The 22,165-nt window shown below is 37.3% G+C and overlaps 1 protein-coding gene across 1 annotated transcript; it reads right to left on the bottom strand.

Annotated features, from left to right (window-relative positions):
• Positions 1-2,672: 2,672 nt before the first annotated feature.
• Positions 2,673-17,772, bottom strand: VIP (vasoactive intestinal peptide). Its single transcript, XM_073672735.1, has 7 exons — positions 17,450-17,772; positions 15,748-15,864; positions 12,228-12,368; positions 9,152-9,256; positions 6,565-6,696; positions 5,717-5,831; positions 2,673-3,765 (listed from the first exon to the last, which is right to left on the bottom strand). The coding sequence occupies exons 2-7, from the start codon at positions 15,852-15,854 to the stop codon at positions 3,757-3,759; spliced, it is 609 nt and encodes a 202-aa protein (XP_073528836.1). The 5' UTR covers positions 15,855-15,864; positions 17,450-17,772; the 3' UTR covers positions 2,673-3,756.
• Positions 17,773-22,165: the final 4,393 nt, after the last annotated feature.

The following is a 22,165-nucleotide window of genomic DNA, read 5'->3' as shown; positions in this document are numbered from 1 at the left end:
GACTAGAGTGGGTAATCAGGTCATGTGTCAATGGAACACATAGTGCATTCCACAGTCAGTATGTCTAATTTCCGGGATATCCTGTATTACCTATATCAATCTTATAGGAAATGTCCCTTCCACATCTCAATTAGATACTGTTGGTCCCTTGTCCATGATTGTGAGGTTACCCTGTGACAAGAATAAATCCTTAGTGCGTTCCATATATAGAACACACTGGTATCCGTTCCGCTGGTACACGCATGAGCTCCATAAGTCTATGTCACGGTATTACATGCATGCGTCCCATGTCCAAAGACCATATGCGTTCCAGCAGTGAAAGACATACCGGATATACGCACTCTACTATGCGCGTCTCGTTTTAATGGCCGCATGCGTTCCTGGGGTGGAATGCAAATCCATGATACTGCGTCCCACAGCTAGACAATCCCTCACAGGTCTCAATAATAGATTTATACAGTGATTAAGTTTAAAAGTTGTAATTATATTTACAATGATATATGTTGATTTATCCAGAGTTTAGTGGATATCTATAGGTTTTGTTAAAATTGGCAATATTAGTGCAAAGATGTGAGTTAACATTATATTTCTCACACCTATTGATAGTGCTGTTACTTAATTCCCCGGAAAGACAGTAAATAAACTTTTATATAAATAAACAGACAACACCAACAATGTTCATGGGGTTCTGAGAAGTATGAGATAATTTGTATGTTAATCCTATTAATGGATCTATGAGAGTCAAAAGATGTCTATCTCCAAAAACCAAGTGATCAAAATGACACATTTATTTAGCCATATGAGAGCTGCTCTTTGTGGCCCTTTGACTGTACTGATTGAAAGTGGAAATTCCATTGGCATTCTTTCTGTAACAACACGCAACTCCAGTCCTCTTTACTTAATGAAGGGGTCACTACCTCAATGACTCTGAATGATAGATCATTGAGGTTACCCCCATGTACAGATCTGATATGTCTCGACAATGCGGTATCTCTAGCATTTCTGATGTCCCCAAATGTTCCCCCAAACATCTTCAGAATTCCCTCTTTTTTTTGCGAATGTAGTCCAAGGGACAAGTGCAGGTTACCGCATAGATCACTACCCTTGCTGTACAATTGGCAAAATCATGTATTGTATAGTTCATCCCTGTGGTAGCGCAGGTCACAGTTTTACATGGAAAGATCCAATTGACAAATTTTCTGTGTACTCAAGATCTTACTGTTCAACCAGGTTCCCTGTTGGTTTTTGGGTTGATAAAAGCTGTGCACTAAGCGGTCACCTATCGATCTTCCCCTTCTGTAGGTAACCAAGGATTTTCGGGAATAAAAAAAAATAGTTTGTTATACTAGGAGAATTTTGGCATTGCTGTGGACATAAACACATTTGTAGACTGCATTTGCCTCTGACAAAGTCACTGGACTCTGATGTCCCTGAGTGCTGTGCCATCAGAGCGAACATCTTTACAGGGTAAAAGAACAGGCCCAGAAGACCAGGCGAAGGGCTGGGGAGGCAGGGGGACAGGTGACCAGTGAAGTGAGTATATATTTATTTTTTTTATGCCCTATATTTATTACACTCTGGGGTCTGGAGAAACTTCAAAGCATAAGAAGAACAGTAATATTCAATTCACATTGAATAACTTGGCTACAAATGAAATATCCCTATAAAATTTGTGTGGTTTGCTGGATTATAAATGCTTTAAAAGATAAAAGGGACACACACTGTGGTAGACATAGTGTGCTAAGGAAATGTTTATTTTATGCTGAGCCAGTATTCTAGCCTGAAGTCCTTTAAATGTGGCCAAACAAAAAATATTGTTCATAGTGAAGCTCATAAGTGTTCCCACACAGTATTGTATACCCTTCATGGCCATAACAGAGCACCCCCAATCATAGTATGATGCTTACACGGCCCCCATACATAGTATGATGTCCCTACAGTAGATACCCCCACACAACATGATGTCCCCACAGTACTTTCCCCCACAGCCCAAAACACAGTATGATGCCCCCCTGTCCACTCAACACAGTATGATGCCCCTGCAAAGCATTCCATTCTCCGGTGTATATTGCTTCTCTGTTGAGCTTGTCTCTGCTGCCAGTCACGTGATCTTAAGGTCTTGCAGATCCTTCAGTTTTTTCCTAGACTGCATAGCAGAGTAGTGATCTAATGGTTGCTTGTTCCACCATTATATTCAACTGTATGTGTCTCTTAAGGACACAGATATAGTTGAAGCCGGGACAGCTCCCCATATTTTTGACTGTCCCGCTTGATCCAGGACAGTTCTGAGGTATGCCTTTAAACTGATTCCAATGTTTGCATTTATTCTGCTGTATCAAATTAATTTTAGATTCTTTGAGACAGATTCTATAGTATAACCACTTTTGTAATTAACGATAGTAGGCCTCATCATCTAAAGTTTCTAGAAGAAAAAGTGCATCTATTGCTTAAATTAACCAATCAGAGCTCAGTTTGGCAACAAAAACACTTTTTCTTTTAGATAGTTTTGCCAAATTATTGCAACTCACAATATAACTAACTTTTATTTTTAGACCTTACATATATTGTGTTATATATAAAGTGCAGGTATCGGGAGTAAAACAGTGACAGCTATAAGCATGGTCTCATCTTGTAAGACAGAATGACACAAGCCAAATGCAAAACCATTCGAATTTGCAGTGATGATAAAATCTCTTTATTATCTGCATATTTCATAAGTTACATTCATTTTGAAAAAATACTATAATTTCCCATTATCCACTTTATATATAAGTAATGCTGTCATCAGCAAAGATATACACAGTTTAATTTCGGAATATTTATGCTGTAGATAAATTTTTACATTAAACAAATCTCTTCTGTCTATCTTCCTCTAGGCATTTCTTAACCTTTTAAGATCCTCAGCATTTTACATTATAACATTAAAATGACAGATACATTCAGCCTTTAAATTTTATCGAAATTATCAAAATCTTAAAAAATAAATAAAGGTTAAATACAAATCATGAAAAGATGCATTATTTATATGGGCCAAGTTCCGTGTATATATTTTGGAAAATAGACATATATTTCATTATCTTTGGAGTTTAAGATTTATTCTGTAGTCAAAACCCAATCTAGTTTTTAAGGGTGAATATGAAGCTCAGACAAGACAGGGTGGGTCCCGCCTCATGTCCAAAACATAGGAATAAAATGATTTTGTAGACCCAAAGAGCCAACCAGAACCTATCACTTATTTTTACAGTGCAGTTTTGAAGAACAACTAAACTGTCATTGGCCGATATGGACAAAGATGTTACCTTTTGTTCTGCTACATGAAGGTATAGGTATCTCTAATTTAACCGGGAGTAAGTTGGGATGTCTTCACAAGGCTACACTTGGCCTAACTCAGCCTTCAGCCTTTTTTATGGGTTCAATACAATATTTGTATTTAAGTTGATCCTAAAAAGCGTGAGACTGTCCTTTATTTTTCTGCGCTCATCTTTCAAATGCGTTTATTGAAACAAAGATTTTGAAGCATATGAAATCACAGGCTTTCCATGAATTTGCATATCTATGTACAGCTTTAGGTAGAGATCTCTAAAGTAATATTTACAGTGTAAACATCAACTTGTAAATATAAGAACATATTTGCCACAATTTTCACCTCACGACAATTGGTTTTGGTTTGAATACAGAAGTAATCTCTTTGAAATACTATGTCAAACTCAAAAAATATAGTAAACTTGATCTTCTGATTAAACGAAAAGGCGTTCTTCAAAGGTTCTAGAAGAGAACGAAGAGAAAAGAATTTTAGAAATACATCGTCTCTATTAGAAAACAGTTTTTCAAATACATAACTAGAATTCCTTTCTACAAAAGTCACATAAGTATAACTAGTTGCAAACAGCATGCATAGTTCCTGATCATCAGTTTAGTGACTGGACTATCTAATGCTAGAGTTGAGAAGGACTGATGGAACTGTTATATTACCATTAACTAAGGGTATAGAGGTGGGCGATGCTCTGTTTGAACATTGCCAGGTGGCATTCAATGCTATTTGCATAGCAAAACTTTGATCATACAAACATGTTAAGACATGATATAATATACATAATACAAGCTGACCATGTGACTGCTTTGGGGTATTTGGAGAGAAGGCCTTTTCCAACAGTGTCTCATCCTATCACCTATGTAGGACTCCTCTCACAAGAAAAACGGCAAAACTAGATTGTTAAAGGAGTGGTCTACAACATAAATTAATTTTAATCCCAAATCCCTATCTATTTAATGCTAAACTATTTTCTAATATACTTTTATTAAAAATTCCCTATCCTTATCTTACTACACAATCTAACTGTTTTTCTTTTTTTCCCCTATTTCTTATTTGATGATACTTTGCTTGAGAATCCCCAGTGCATACTGGCATACTCAAATGAAGCATCATCAGGGAGCAGAGGCTGAAACAAAATATTATCAGTGACTTTCGTGTCAGGGGCTGGCCTAGCCCCTGCTGTGTCACTGTGCAATGTGCACAATGACAGTGCTCTCTCTTGCTGGCTCAGATGAGTAGTAACGAGCTAGCAACAGAGCACTCTGTCAGTGCACATTGTCAGAAAACCCAGCATGCAGAGAACAGCACCACCACTGCAAGTGGGGGTATTCTGACATCGCGCACTGACAGTGCGCTCTGTTGCCAGCACATTACTACTGATCTGAGCTGGTGAGGGAGAAAGCTTTCATTGTGCACATTGCACAGTGACAGAACAGGGACTAATGCAGCCCCTGAAATGATGATCAGTGGCCGCAGCCTCTGCCCCCGATGACGCTCCCAGCACTGGGATTCTCAAATGAAGCATCATCAAAAAGGAAGTAGGGGAAAAAAGAAAAGCAGTTACATAGTGCAGTTAAGGAAGGATAGGAGATTTTTAACTACAATATATTAGAAAATAGTTTCGATTATGGCATTAAATAGATAGGGATTTAGGATGAATATTCATTTGTATTTCAGACCACCTCTGTAACAAAAGTGGAATTAGTAAGATAATGTATAGGAATCGGATATAGACATAAGAGACTTTTAAACAAGCACCAGATGCCTATAAAAATGTACTTTTTATTTTTTTATTGTGTTGGTGCTGCTGTTTGAATGTTATTTTAAAGCAATTATAACCAATGTTACAAAAACAATTAATATAATACTGTAGGCTTTAGTATTCAGTGAAGTATTTGCTTCTAACATGGTTTACAGATAATCACAGATGGTCAGCCGAAATAAATTTTACATAAAACAGATGTTTTGCGCCATTTGCTTTATTGTTGCTGAGTTTACTTGAACTGTAGTATAACCTAGTGAAGTAACTGATTATGGATGGGAAAAAAGCTAAATCTTGACATATCCTTTTTTTTAAATATTGTTATACCACAGTTGATCATGCACATGTGTGGCCATACAAGTGGGCTTGAGATGAAAAATACAATAATATATCATTTGAAAATATTTTTTTTTACTGTGTTATATTATACTGCTTTGGAAATCAATTTTCCTAAACGTAATATATTTCGGAAATGTCTCATCCTTTAGACAAAGGACTGCTTATAGTAAAAGCACATTCACTAGTGTCTGAGGCAGTTGGTTTAAGAAGTCTACAATAAAATTAATTATTGATGCACAGAAAAGTAAGCTATGATAAGATAAGACTCAGTGGGGACATATAACCAGTAATGAATGACATACCAATGGTAGGTGGTTCAGCAACTCATCAATGGTGGCATCATCATAGTTTTCTGAATATGGGGCTTGACTTAGATCGGCATCTTCTCGAAGACTTGAAGGATTGATATCCTCTTGACTATGAAAAGTAAGAAGTAGCTTGCTTTATATGATTGTCACTATCTCTTTTTGCAAAAGGAACATAAGTACTACATTTTCTTATACAGGTGTTGACAAAATATCCAAATGGTACACCCACTTTGTATTAGAAGACATTTCATCTTGTTTGATAACACCTGGGAAATAGAACCTGGACCAAAGGTATGTACATACCATGCATTTCATACTCTATGAACAACCAAGAAATTGCATGCTATAAACTAATTACTTTCAGTCTGTATGAATTATATTACTCATAGTTATTATAGTGCTCATAGTTTATAAACTTAATTCTCTGTACAATATATTTTTATATATGTTACAGCATTATTAAAAAGAAAAATCTATTATCAGTCTCATATTCAGTTAACCATAGGATGCTTAAAGCCATGTAAAACAATGGAAAGAAAATAATAAAGAAATGGTAATAAGCAAAAGACCATGCAAAGTATGTGGATAAAAAAATCTCTTAAGACGTTGTCTCTGTTTCCTATTACTACTGATAGCCACTATTACACTACAAAAAATAAATGTTCTTTATATGGATTCTCCCATTAGATGCGGAACATAGCAATCATTTCACTTGTCTGTAAAGTATCCAAATTAATCCCGCTAGATAATGACAATCATGACTAAGTAGATGTATTTGTCCCACTGCAATTCTAAGAGGTAGGGGTATTTTAATTAAAGTCCTTCTGCTGCTCCATCAATACCTTCTTTTTCCAGTGAGAACTGAGTTTAAGTACTTCTTTACTGCCATCTGCTTTCTAAATCGGCTGTAGTTATCGGTGAAGACAGCGTCAGAGTGACGTTTCACAGGGGCTGGATCTTCCACAACACTGTTACTGATAAAGGGAAAAAATAACACAAAAAAATCATAATGGAACAATGCAAAATTCTCAGTAAAAAAAGAATATAAAATTAATTTTCTCATTATTCATAAGATGAGTAATACATTTTATATTGCTGATTCATTGACAAAAATTTACAAAAAATATGTGTTAATTCATTTTTACACACATTTTTACTAATATTTTCTTATCTTTCAACAACAATGTAATACATTTGTTTATTTGAGTTACATATTCGATGATTCTAAATGATAGATCTACCATTTTACATTGTTAGCTATTAGTAAAATACATTAATATAAAACTTTCTCCTTTAAAAAAACTAATTATATGTATATATTTTGTTGGTTAGTTATTTTACCACTGAATCTTGAAATTGAAATCTTTGCTTACTCGATACATTTCTAAACTGAAGCTTGTATATAACCTCCTAAATTCTAAATTATTCTATGATTTCCCAAATCACAGACTGTGCTCAAATAATTTAATGGTTACACATCTGGTTATATAAGTGCTTCCAACTTTTTAGGGGTCATGTCCTTTCTATGACATAATTTACTCTTAAAGGGGCTGAACACTACTTTTTTTTATTGATGGTGTAATCATTGGGGGTGTGACACCCAGCACGCAGCTCTATCAGTTCTACTGTGGACATAACTGGGTACTGCAGATCAATCCACTATTCATATGATAGGGTTGGATCTGTAGCACCCATCCATGGCCACTATAGTTTTTAAGGAATTACTATATTCTAGCAGCATCCAAGAACTTCCAGGTGCCACTGATACTAGCAGATCGGTGGGGGTGTTGGGTGTCGCACCCCCATTGATCAGATTATATTAGAAAGCAGTGGATAACCTCTTTAAGCTTTTAGATATTTATAAACATGTTATATATGAAATGAAGGATAGCAAGTTCCATAGGCAAAGTTATTTTCCTGAAAAACCCTTACTCGTGTTCATAAATGTCTATCATAACATCTATATTTAAAACTATTACAAAGCTGGACATTTTAAAAAAAAAACTGTAAAAAGCTTCTGAGATATGAAGGCATTCTTTACACAGATGCCAAGTTTGATTTCATTGGGTGTCTTTACTAATTTGATGAAAGGAATATCTATTAATTCAATTTATAGCCTGTTCTTGCCTTTAAAAGACTTGAAAACGATCAGAAACCTGATGGACTCATTCAATGTTAATGGACCTCATGAACATTTCTTGAGCTCTTCTTGAAATGTATGAAAATTTTCATAGCTCCCAAAATAATGGAAGTCATGGTGCTAATATGAACACAGCGTTATCTTATTATGGTGCATAAGAAACCTTGATACATAAATCACAAATGATGAATCGGGCCCAATGTAAATCGCTTATCTGTTTTTTTTGCTTTGTGGTACTGACATTAGTTGTGACAAATTCTTCAAAAATGGTGCAAAAATTTCATGAATTTGGCACAAAATAAAAAATTCTCTTTTTCTTTAATCTGTTTTTGAGACTTTTTAGCTCCAAGAAACCCACAGAATTTTTAAAAAAAGTTGCAAGAAATGTGCCAAATTGAAAACTTCTCCAAAACCCTCACTCTGCCAGGAGAAAAAAATGTGACATTTGGTAAAAATCTTATTTCATGAATGATCTGGATAAGAAAAGTTGTCAAGGAAAAATAAAGACGGAGTTACAAAAGAAAAACATCTTAAAAAGTGGCCCAAAAAATATAAAGAATAAGGCACAAATGAAAAACGCATTAATAGGGAGCAATTTACTCTAGAAAAAGTGGAGAAACAACAATGATGAATTGGTGGTCATTGTCTCTAAACTGTGTTATGTGATTTTTGTATATTAGAATAGTTTTAAAGTCCAATCTGCAGGCACCATGTGACAAGGAGGAGCTGAGCAGATTGATAAATAGTTTTGTTAGAAAAGATTCAGTATAACCTGTGTATTAATCATTTAAACCTCTTTCTAGGATTTTTGGTCCAGTGGGCGGTCCTATCAGTGACTGACAGCTTTCTTTGTAAAATTCTGCATAAAGAGATAGCTGTCAGTCACTGTTAGGACCGCCTCCTGGACTAAAAACCCCAGAGCAAAGGTTTACATGATTAAAACACAGGTTATACTGAATCTTTTCTCACCAAACTATATATCAATCTGCTCAGCTCCTCCGGCTATATAAGATGATGCCCACAAATTGGGCTGCATTTTGATGGTGATAGGTTCCCTTTAAAGGGCATTTTGTGTTTAATGGATTTGGTCCACAAATAACATTAGTTGTTAGTGTAACAGGCAGTTTAATATTCTCTTTGTTAATTGAGTATGTGTGATGTAAATTAAAATTCAAGGATCCATTCTTAGAATTTTACTAGCTTCCATTCTAAGAATATATTTGTGGGCTCTACAGTGGTTTATACATTTACATTTATAGAACTATAATAGATATATTACTAAATCTCACCTGACTCTCTTGCCAATTAGAGATTCTAAATATCTTCTTGCAGACAGTTGACCCAAGAGCTTGCTATATCCACTAGTGAAAAGTCCATCAGCATGTCGTGATGTTCTGGCAACATTAAAAAAGTTTAAACATGTCATCATTAGGCAAAGCAGTATAATATTCTAATTAATTCTTCAAGGTATTAAAAAAGGATGTCAACACTGAACCATAGTAAATATCTGGGATTAAAATGTCTGTAGGCAAGGTTTATTCAGTATTATTCGATCCAAAACATATTAAAGAAAAATTATTTCTTTACATTTCAGCCTTCACTTCCCCTTCTTGCTAGGCTTATTACTGGTTCATGCTAGCTATATGATGGTCTGTATGACATCCTTTGAAAAAGTATTAATTCAACATGATTCTCAAGATTTTGATATTTAGTAACAAATAATTTTTCACATACATGGACATAATTTTATCATTTTTGGGATTTGTGGGAATTTTTCAAAAATAATCATTATATGGAACCGTAGTTGCCAGGCCATAGTAATATACATTACATAGATGCAACAGAGCAGTAATTGTCATTTTGACCAACCCAAGTGTGGTATAAATATGTATTGTTAGAGATGGTGTGAATCGATTAGGTCAGTAACCTGTAATCCAGTGGGAAGTCCTGAGAACTGCTTCTACCTGGTGACATCCATGGTTATTGTTTCGATTAGCCGGCCTGTCGCGAAGACACGTGTCACACTACAAAAATGACGTCAAGCTAGGTAGGCTGATCAAAAGAGGAGGGGCAATGCTATCACATAAGAGACGGTTTGCAGCGCTCCCATCTGATAGACACAGATAGCTGACGTGGCTGCTGGTCAGGGTCCTAGTATTGTCTCTAGTTGTGGTTTTACAAAGGACTGTAACAAGACCTTCTGCATTAGATTTACCCATGATGTACTTGATTTAGTGCAGAGCTAAATGGAACCTGTCATGTAAAATAATGCTATTAACCTGCAGATATGGGGTTAATCTGCAGGTTAATAGCGTTAACCTATTAACCCCATATATGGGGTTAATCTGCAGGTTAATAGCATTTTCACACCATGTGGTGCCTGCACTACTGGGAGGAAATTAACTCTATTTCCCCTGGCATCGTCTGGCATTCAGTCATAGGGATGCCGCTGATGCGGTTTCAGTCACCGCTCAATGCATATAGAGTGGTGGCTGTAACCACACCCCGGCACTGACTGATAGCTTGCTCATCATTAGGGCCGGCTGTCAGTCAGTCTCGGAGGCGTGGTTACATCCGCCGCTCTTTAATCACAGAGAGGTGACTAAAATCATGCCAGTGCTACCACTATAACTGAACGCCAAATGCTGCTAAGAGAAATAAAATTATTTCCTCCCGGAAGCGGGGCACTCAGTGCGGGTGGCACGTGATGTTAAAAAGCTATTAACCTGCAGATTTACCCCATATCTGAAGGTTACTAGCGTCATTGTACATGGCAGGTCTCCTTTAATTCAGCTCAGCTATCTCTGAAAATGCATCAGAAAAACGGGTTATACTACAGGTTTCGATTATCTATCATGAATATTCAGAGGGTTTGTTTGTTTGTTTATAGCAGTAATTACTACTATTTTTGCCATAAAGGAGCACCTGTATTATATTTTTCCATCCTGAGTAACCCCTACTAACATCTATTAGTCCCTCTATTCTACCTTGAAGCACTCAGAACCCTACTGGATGGACAACACATACTTCATTCCAAGACAAAACAGTGGCCAACATTTCCATTCTGTCCATTGTCGTTGTCTCTGTGCTTTTATTCAGTATAGATGTGAATGTAGAGAATGAATTAAATGGCTTATACTGGTTGAATGTTTGTATTTCCCATGACAAAAGAATTAAATTAAGATCTATTAATCCTTGCATTTAAAGGGGTTGTTCCATATATAGCATACATTACCTACCCACTGTATAGGTGATACATGTATGATCACTGGCACCCCCTCAGATCCTGAGAGTGTGGGCCACTGTCACATATGAATGGAACAGTTGTAAGCATATGAATGGTCATAATGACATTTCACTACCACTATATTAACATAGAAGGCGTTGGCCTTCCCTCTTGGGATGTCACGGGTGTGTCAGATGTGACAGACAGTCGCCCTGAAGTTGGTTGCAGAAGATCTCTTTGTTTGGCATTACAGACACCTTCTTAGATCTGTCTCACTCTAGGACCCAGTGGCTACCTCCCTCCTGCTAATTGACACCCTGGCCTGGGTCTTTAAATACGTTCTGTTTGCTCCAGTCAGGTGCCAGTGATATTTACATGCTCCCTTATGAAGGCTTGGAGCTATTGCAGTCTGCTTACTTCCTCTCTGGTGCTAAGAGGACATGTGGTGTCATCTCTCTGAAGTCGGCTCAAGCTAAGTTACTTTCCCCCGTGGTTGTCTCCCTTGTTGTCTTTAGTTGTTAGTGAGGACTGACTAGTGCTCACGCCCACTTTCCCATCCAGGGCCAAGCTCTAGGAAAATATAGGGTTTAGGTTACTGTGCGGCGATTGGTGAGGATCCAATATAGGGACGATATGGGAGAAAGGGTGATATCAGATCAGCCTAGGAGGCCTCCAGTCCCCCTTTCCCTAGTTTCTGGGCTCTCTTGCCCTCATCCCTTCTTTTCGCACTTAGTCTTTCCCACACCTTGTGTGACATGGGATCATTAATGGCCTCAGCAGAAGGATTTCTAGCACTCATACATTTATTATCTATCCAGTGAATAGGTACAAAATGTTGTTTATGGGACAACCCCTTGAAAGAGAAGTTTTATGACAAATGTCAGTACATATTGATCGCTGTGTGTTAATGATAATAATTTGCTGTTCAATGACTATACACCATGTTACTGACACCACAAATCTATATATGAAGATTCATTAAACATATCAGAATTGTAATAATATACTTTAAGAATCTACCTTAATCTGTAAAATAAAAAGCATTGATGCCTTTGATAATGAATACGCAGAGCAAATCATCCATAGCTTATCAAACCAATGAATTTAAATATAACATATAGCTCAGATATTTGGTATACCTGCCAACTCCTTGTGCCATGTCCAGAAAAAACTTGTCATTCTCTGGTAAAGTGTTCTGTAAAATGTCTGTTTCTTGTTTTAATGTCCCTTGTGTCTGATCAGCTTCATTTGCTCCCTCAAATGACAATCTGTTTCCAAGCCTAAAAGTAGTGATATATATTAGTTATATGAAACCTAATAGTGAATGCAATACAAATCATCCTGTATATTACCCATAAAGCTAAATTAATGATTTCTATATATATCAGTACACCCTTAAAGCAATTGTTATACTGTGAGCAATTTAAAGAGGTTTTTCCATATCAAATTTTTTTCCTGGCAGCGTTAAAAATAATAAAATCAGCTTGAAATTACCCTCCCCCGGTCCAGCCTCCACCACTGCTCTGCCGATTGTATAAAAGCAAAAGCGGAGATGTCACATCTACAGCGCTGCAGTCTGTCACTGAGTTCAGAGTCTCCGAAAATGGAGCCAGCTGAGCTCAGTGATTGGCTGCAGTGCTGCTTATGTAATCTCACCGCTACATATAAGCCAGAGCAGAGGCAGAGACGCAGGAGGGTGAGTACCAACATTTCATCGTGTCAAGAACAAATTTGTAAAAAAAAAGGTTGAAAAGGGAAAACCCCTTTTAAAAAAGTCTTAAAAACATCTTACATTCTCTGTCAGTAAACATTTTTATCTCACTTGATATAATATATAATTGTGGAAATGTATCTTGTCTGTGAAACATAAAAACCCAGCCTCTTGTTTTGCCTGTTCAAACATCTCAGTATTTCTAATGATGACACATTCCCTTCAGACCAATGGAAAAATACATGTAGAAATTGAAATCAATAATTTATTTAATGAAAATATATCAAAGGAGTTGCACACTTACACAATCCCTCTTTGTTAGAAGCATTCTTGCTAGAATTTTGTAGGAATAGTCCCATCAGCAAGGCTGCGGGGTGGAACTTAAATGTCCCAAATTCTGGTCAGAAAGTATTGGTACGTATCTAGGTGGTTCATTTTAAAATAAGCTGAAAACTAGAGTTGAGATTTATGATAATGGTCTAAAAGAAAGCATCTTTGTAAATCATATCAACCAATCACAGCTATGCTATATTTTTCAACAGCAGAATATAAAATGAAAACTGTGCTGTGATTGGTTACTATGGGGAACAAACGCAATTTTCTAGACTGTTTTCATATCTACCCTATGGTCTCTCTGCTGAAATACTCATTAGTTAGCTATAATGTGCTGGTAAACCTGGAAACATGAGTGTAATTGCCCATCTGTCCCTCCATGGGTGAAACGAAATATGCCATACTGACCACTAATTCACTCGGCTACCTGTACTATGAATGAAATGATAGATCCCCTGAAGAAGGCGAAACCCTCTTTGTAGCCACTTTCATCTCTAGCTAATTGAAAAAATACTATTTATGAGGGGCTCTCCTGTAGTAACTCAGAATGCCTTAATAGGTTACCTAAAAATGACAATCCATTTAATACTGTATTAAAAGAAGAGAATATACCCTAAGCATAAAGATGGCTTTTCAAAATACCACTCCTAATCAATTGAGTCACAATTATAAGGGAGAGGTTGGATACGTTCTTCAAATGGGAAGCTCCATTGTGATTGCATGGGTCCTTAATATTGATTAAATGATATAAGTCACTGTGCAGATTGTCGAATGCTCCCTTTGTGTCCACCAGTCATGGGTTAGCACCTAATCAATAAAGAACATACTAATAGATGCAAGACATCTTCATTTGTGTTGTTTGTTGAATGCTAGCTAAGTGTGGGGCTCTCTAACCTTTCAGAATTTTAACAAAATAATATAAATTAGTGAAATAATATTGTCTGTTGCAATCTGTAATACTGGTGTAAATGCGACATTAGTAGATAAAATTATATACTCAAAGTAATCATGTTGAATGATCTTACTGTAATTAACATATTATTGCAAGGTCTGGTGAAGCCGTGGATCAAGGTTACAATTGATCATGCACTCGCTTTAAATATTATTGACTTTCATTGCATTTTCTTAACCTGTATGTAGAATTAGATACAGCTGAAGAATTCTGGCAGCCTATTGAAGCATACTGTATGTTATGAACCATAGTATAGGGTTCAATAAATGGTGTTTGTCAAAATATAGGGACTAATAAATGATGTTTGTTAAAGTATAGGGTGTAATAAATGGTGTTCGTTAAAGTATAGGGGTAATAAATGGTGTTTGTTAAAGTATAGAGTGTAATAAATGGTGTTTGTTAAAGTATAGGGTGTAATAAATGGGGTTTGCTAAAGTATAGGGTGTAATAAATGTTGTTTGTTAAAGTATAGGGTGTAATAAATGGTCTTTGTTAAAGTATAGGGTGTAATAAATGGTGTTTGTTAAAGTATAGGGTGTAATAAATGGTGTTTGTTAAAGTATAGGGTGTAATAAATGGTGTTTGTTAAAGTATAGGGTGTAATATATGGTGTTTGTTAAAGTATAGGGTGTAATATATGGTGTTTGTTAAAGTATAGGGTGTATATGTGTCAATAGTTATGTCGGTAGAGAAATTACTAGTATCACTATGCATAAATATGAATTGCTGTTCTTTAAATTAAAGAGTTTGTTTCAAACCATTTCATAAGCAGTAATGTAGGCAATGGGAGTGCTCCAAACATAGACTTGAAGTTGTTTGGGTATTTCCCCCGCTGCTGCCCTCTGTCAGCAGAATGCATACCCTGTGTCTGCTCATTTGTTCATTCCAATCCATATAGGTAACTATTTCAAGAAGTATTCAAACCAAACAGAAAAAAAGAGCAGTGATTTACAGGCTCAGCTAAAGGGTGAGGACAAGGGTGTATGTTCTCTGGATCATTATTCATTTATACAACACGTTTCGAAGTCGGGTTGACTCCTTCATCAGGTAATATTTCAAGAAGTAAACCTTTTTCAGCTGTTCCCGTATCTCACTGTCATTTCATGTGAAGAGTGCTTTAAGGTCGTAAACTGAATTCTCTAAGGATTTATGGAGAAACTTTTCCTGATCACTGTTTTGTATGAACAAGCTATTAAAGTTTTTTTATACAGACCCCATTTTAGGAATGACTAGATGCTCAGTATTATAACTTATAAGTATAGGTTAACCAAAGATGGACCTACATTGCCTTTGAACTTTGCCCACTGGCTAAGGGATGAACATAAAAGTGCTACTTACAGTACTGGTGACTAAGTATACAGCCCAATACTTTCAATCCAAAAATTCAAATAACCATATGTTTAATGAAAAATGGGACCACTTTGTAAGATCTCTGAATATATAATGTCATGATGCCGAAATTCTTAGAACAAAAGGTTTAAAATCTACAGTTTCCCCTTCTTCCCTGTACTTAACAAGCGACAATGTTTTCCAATACAATTCATTTACAAAGTATACATGACACAGATATCCAGCTATTGGTATGTATTGTTTTCTCTATGATGTTGACTGATACTGAAGATCATACAAACATAGGATTTGAAAATCTAAAAATATTTCTTACCTGCTATTAGAATACGTCCCCAAAGGAGGTAACGCCTGTGCTCGAAGGTAGAAAACACTGAACAGGGTAAAAGACACCATAAGGTGGAAAATGCTTCTATGTTCCATTGCTTCAACCCTGATAGAAAAGAAGAAATTTGTCATCATTTCTTGATTTCAATGCTCCCAATGAAATTGAAACTTTGATAACAAAATTAATAGAAAATATAAAAAATATATAACATAAACTATCAATGTGTATTTATTCTATATACATGTTCTGTTATCACTATTAATGACTGTATTTATAATTATCTTAATGACGGCATTATCTTCATAACTACTTGTATAGAAGTTTACCTGCATAAAGGTGTTTATTTATTAAACTATTGATTATATTTCAAATACTTCTATATCAGATGTATTATGTAGCTATAATATCTATCTATTTATCTATCTATCATCTCCTAGCTCCAAAAAGATCAAGCAGCACTCCAGGGAAAAAAAGAGGTGACAAAACTGACTTTATTAACTTATAAAATGTGACAACGGTTTGGCACAATGCACTGTGAGCTTCTTACAAGCCTGATCTTTTTGGAGTTTGCATATAATAGTCAGTGGTTCGGGGATGAAGGCATGTACCCAAGTAATTGTTTGGACTGGCGATGCTTGAATATTTTTATCTGTCTCCTAATATATCTATCTAGAGATCACATATATAACTATAAGCAATATATGTAACACCTGTTATTTATCTGTCTATCTCAATCTAATCTACAGTAACTTGCTATGTTTTAATGTATCCATCCATTCATCATAATGTATGTTAAGTCTAATTTTCAATCTGATATATTTGAAATTTGCACCCCTATTTTCTATTTCATCTATCTATCTATCTATCTATCTATCTATCTATCTATCTATCTATCTATGTCTATCTATTATCTATCTATCTATCTATAGCTATGTCTATCTATCTATTATCTATCTATATCTATGTCTATCCATTATCTATCATCTATCTATTTATCTATGTCTATCTAACTATCTATAGTTATGTCTATCTATTATCTATCTATATCTATATCTATCTATCTATCTATCTATAGCTATATCTATCTATCTATTATCTATCTTTATCTATGTATATCTATCTATTATCTATCTATCTACCTGTCTGTCTGTCTTCTAATATATCTAGACAGCTATATCATATTTTAAAACTATGAATAATATATGTATACATACATATATATATACGCTATTCATTCATCATCACGTATGTCATATCTGTCCTTTCATTATCCTTAATGTTTATCATATGTATAAAAAAAATGATATATGTTTCAAACATAACTGTGTTCTATTTTATATTTATGAATCTATGTAACTATTATCTATAATATAGAACATATGTATGTATATCGGTACATATAAGAAAAGCAATTGCTTTTTACTCAACTTTATAGATCATCACATTTAATAATCAAATGTTTAGCAATATATTATTTCTTTTTTCTTATACTTCAAATCAATGTCTGATACTTAACCTCTATTCTATATCTCACATTTCACATCTATAGAACTATATAATATCTAGCGTGTCTGCATATTTTCTCAGAAGTTAATCGAGAAGTTCATGAACATGTCTCCTGAAGATTTCAGCAGCTACTTTGAGTTCTCTGCAGTACAGAATGTGAACAGGTGAAGGTTTTCTTACTTACTTAAAGTGCAGTTTCCCTTTCCCCAGTTGTATGTCCTTAAACCAGTGCTGACTTTTCAGAAGGTCCTTTTTTTAAAAAATGACGAGGCTCTATCCCTGGTGCTGAAACTCTCAGGCAAGTCTGTGGAGGGCAGACAGATGTGCTGCTGCTGCTGCTGCTGATGCTGCTGCTGGAAGTTGCCTGTGATGTTGGATGCTCTCCTCCTGCGCTGCACACTCTGTGCACTTCTCAGCCAGCCTGGGAACGTCTCATTTAATACTGAAACATGCTCCTATAAAACGAGTGGGAGAGAAGGGCTGGTCAACAAGACTAACTCAAGTGGCTTATGTGAAGACGTCACTCCACATCCCAGGAGGTTACACTAAAAAGTCGTCATCACCTCCTTGCTTAGGACTGCAGCTGAAGTCCCTGAGTGATCAATGGATTTCACAATACATAACTATGTAGCGGGTAATTTACTTAGGTAATGAATGATTGCACATCCACAATGTCATTAGCAGATCTCCCCTTGTAACTGGACCACACAACAAGTGGTCGCACAACAGATGATTACATGCCAGCCTGGCTGCTGTAGACATAGTATACATTACACAGGGCTATACTTGGGTCCCCCTATAATTAATTCTGCACATCCACACTGCAGGGGCTTATTTATTACCAGGGGAAGATTGATTTATTGATTCTATTTGATTCACAGAAAGGATTTTAATTAAGCTTGAATATTTGGCTGACACAAAGCACCTAACATCTCATTTATAAAATGTATCTCTACTTGTGTTCAAATTGTTGCCATTTCTAAACACATTATCATTTTACAATCTAAATTGCACCTCCAGATTCTTTGGCGATGTATATTGTAAAACATTAGCTTGCAATCCTGTATAGGTGCTTCACATAGCACAAGATCTATAGGTATTAGGGAAGGTTTCATTAGTGTCCATGTCTAGCTTCACTATTTAATGTACATCATTGTGCAGATAATTCTATACTGCACATCAGGGAGGAAAAATGATGTGTGCAACTTGTACCACCATACAGGAGCATTACTTATTTATTTGCTTATTCTGTTTTTTTATTTTCTTCTGTGTATATGATATGATGCCAGAATACTCCACAGCCATATCTATCGATCGATCGATCTATCTCTCACATCCCTGTCCATTGGGGCTCACAATCTGTTTATTTCTATTTCTGATGCATATATTAGGGCAAATTTCATAGAACACCTATTAACCAATTAATCTTTTTTTTTAAAATCTGGCTGGGAGGAAACTGCATATGTGACTAGTCTTCTGCAGGCAGGGTATTGTGATATCGCTCTGTTGCCGGCTGGTTATTACTGAGCTGAGCCGACAACAGAGCGCAAGCTGTGATTGTGCTTATAGCAGTGCACAGTGTGCAGGGACACAGTAGGAATCAGCCCTTTCACTGATTACGCTTCATTTCAGGGAGAAATGAAGAGAAAAAAAAAAATAGAATAGCAGTTAGACAGTGTAGGTCGGGAACGATAGGGAATTTTAAATGCAAGTATATTAGAAAATAGCTTAGATTATGGTACTAAATACAGTGTAGATAGGGATTTAGAATGAAATTTACTTTGACTTTAGACCACCCCTTTAATGGTTTATGTATGGTTAGTAGTCCACCCCAAAAAATGCTGAGGGTTTTTGCTTGAGAGTCACAAGGATAGCGTTTAAGTGTGTGGCACCCCAGGAGTCCGGTTGCCACAGTGGCATTGCCTCCCTCACAAGGGGTGATGCCATGCCTGGAAGCAAGGAGGGGTCCCCTAATCAGGTTTACTAGCATACAATACATTCCTGGCTCCAGACCAGCAAGGGGAGCTCCTCCCCTTAGCAACTGGAATCTGAAGGCGGGGTTAGCAAGAGTTAGTGAGTTGAGTTGAAGTCAGGAGAGCGAAGAGGAAAGACCTGGGGACTGGAGCTGCATAGCAGTTCACCCCAGAGAGGAGCGTAAAAGAACCAGACACCGGAGTCCGAGGTTGTGGGGCACTGAAGGCCCAGCAGCAGAAACCGGAGGGCAGGAGACTGCAGGTCTCCTGGCTCCATCCGACGCCCGGATGCTCTGCAGCACATAGGGCCCAGCACTGCCATGTGGGAGCGACACTCCAGGAAGGCCCGAGCTGCCTGCCATACGGGTGAGCACAAAGACGTTTTACTCAGGGACGAGGGCCACGGCATAGCTACAAGCAGCAGGGCCAAAGAGATTAGCGCAAAGGGAAGACCTCCAAACTCACCTGGTGAGGTGGATTCCCAACTTGCTTCCAGGCCGCCCGGACCTCTACTACCAGCTAATACCCGCAAGTAAATATAAGAGGAAACCGCCATTAAGTTGTGGACTGATTATTAACTGCGCCATACTCTGCACTACACAGCATAGCAACATCTATAAAATCACTACTTCCTGCCCTGGAGCTAAGCTCTGCCTGTGGAGAGCTGAACCAACTCTGCTGCGTCATCATCGGCTCCTGAGGTTCTGCACCGCAGCGACGGCTCCATATAGCCGCATACCACAGGTGGCGTCACGAACATTATATAAAAACTATAATCCCCTTTCCCAAATTCCCCTTTTATTGACCGCCCTGGGTCACAGACCGAGTATCGAGTACCCCATGGCCCAGGGGGCGCGTCAAGTGCCTCACTCAAAGGGCACAAGGACAATTTTGTATATGTTTATCTCTGCTGTTCATTCAAAGTTTTGCTTCTCTTTTATGATCCTCACTGCCTTTTCCCCAGTAGGCTCCAGGGCTTGAGAGTAGAAAGAGGAAGAGGAGAAGAACCAGTGGCATACCTCCAATGGAACTAGAGCACACAGCTGCTACATGGCATATGAGATGAGGGCGCCAGATGCCAAGAGGCCTCATCCTCTGCTTGGAGTCCACCCACTTCTGTAAACATGATCCTAACTCTTGTCCCCCTCTAGCACATCAGCGGGGTCAGATAGAGTTATAGTGGGTAGACACTGTCACAATAGATTAGAGATGTGCGAATATCGAGATTGAAATCCGATCTCAAAAGCTAAATTTGGCACGAATGTGGCAGATTCAGATTCGTGATTGGAAAGGCGAGAATTTTTACTTCAATTCGGAAAAATTGGCAAAATTCAGCGAATAAGTGCGGGAACATGATTGCGGGAAACAATCTGCGTTTTTAACAGTTTGGCTAGCATAGTGCTTTTGTATGATAAGCGGGGAGGAAAGCGCGGCTAGCCAATCAGAGCGTAGGAAGCATCCACACTGTCCAGACACAAGGACTTCTGCCATTGGCTGCTGAAATCACATGTCCTCTCTATATAAAGAGCGGACATGGTCTCTCAGTGCCATTTTATGCATGTCACTCGTGATAGAGGCTGCTGCTCAGTGTGCTCCTGTGTTTAATGACAGATATTAGGTAGATAGATGGATGCTTGTTTGTAAGTCAGATAGTGTAGATAAGTCCTGTGCTGTGTACATGTGAAATCGATCTTGCAGACAGAAACAACAGGGCCCATGGCATATAAATGTGTTGCGCACTGCTTGTAATGTGCTGTATGCATGAGTATGCCTTCAATCTATTTTTTCACTTGCTAATGTGATAAAGCAAGCAAGCAAGCCCTTGTAGCCCACCTTTTGATTTTGTGTGGTTGAAATTCAGCTGTATGCAATGCATACTCTGCAGAGCTTCTGCGTGCAGAGCAAAAAAAAACTTTTTTTCCATTTGCTAATGTGATAGTGCAAGCTATAGTCATCCACTTTGTCATTTTTTGTGGGTGAAATTCAGCTGTATGCACAGTAAAAAAAATATATTTTTTGTGTTGCTAGACAGAGTCCACAGAAGATTTTTTTGTGTCGCAAACGTAATACACTCTGCTAAAAGCCACCTACTACTTTAATGGAGTTGAACTTCAGCTGTTTTCAGAGTAAAAAAATAGATTTTTTCTGTTGCTAGCCAGAGACCAAAAAATATACTTTTCTGTGACATGTGTGATAGAGTCTGCCATACGCCAACTACTACTTTAGTGGTGTCGAACTTCAGTTTTTTTCAGAGTAAAGAAATAGATTTTTTCTGTTGCTAGCCAGAGTACAAAAAGTATTTTTATCTGTCGCAAGACAGATCATGGACATCCCAGTTTGTAGCATATCTCCTAGGTTATACAGGCCTCATCTATACACTAGGGCACATCTCAGGGTGCCAAGGCAGGGTGGTTCACTGCAATCTAGCGGGGTTGATGATATCAGAAAAACTGTTAGTGAAGGTGCAAGAGGCTAGGAACAAATGGAAGAGGAAGAGGTGATGGGCCAGCAACAGTCAGAAGATGAAGAGGATAATCTCTCTCTGGTTGTGTTTGGCGGGAGGGGACAGAGGAAACAAGCATCAGAGTTTTAGCAATTGTATAATATTAAATAATTATTTTTAAGGAAGATCTGCACACTGGAACTCCCTCCTTCTATACTAAATTAAAAAAGTTCTAAAAACTGGTAGTAGGTTTGGGAGTTGATTTTGAGTCCATCTTCAACCTGAAAAGGTCCAACTGGCTCATCTTTCATAATACCAGCCAATAGCAATACTTCATCTCCACCCTGCTGGCGAAAAAGTCGATGTGGAGGTCAGTGCCCATTACTGATCCAGTCACGGTCCATCTGGTTTGTCAGCAGTCACTATTATCTCATCAGTCCATAATACCTTTGAAAATCTGACTTCAAATATTTCTTGGCCCAGT

The sequence above is a fragment of the Phyllobates terribilis genome, unplaced genomic scaffold (assembly GCF_046119375.1).
Source record: "Phyllobates terribilis strain yellow unplaced genomic scaffold, ASM4611937v1 Scaffold_3__8_contigs__length_932513732, whole genome shotgun sequence".
Classification (NCBI taxonomy): Eukaryota; Metazoa; Chordata; class Amphibia; order Anura; family Dendrobatidae; genus Phyllobates; species Phyllobates terribilis.
This window is presented reverse-complemented; position numbering and strand designations above follow the sequence as displayed.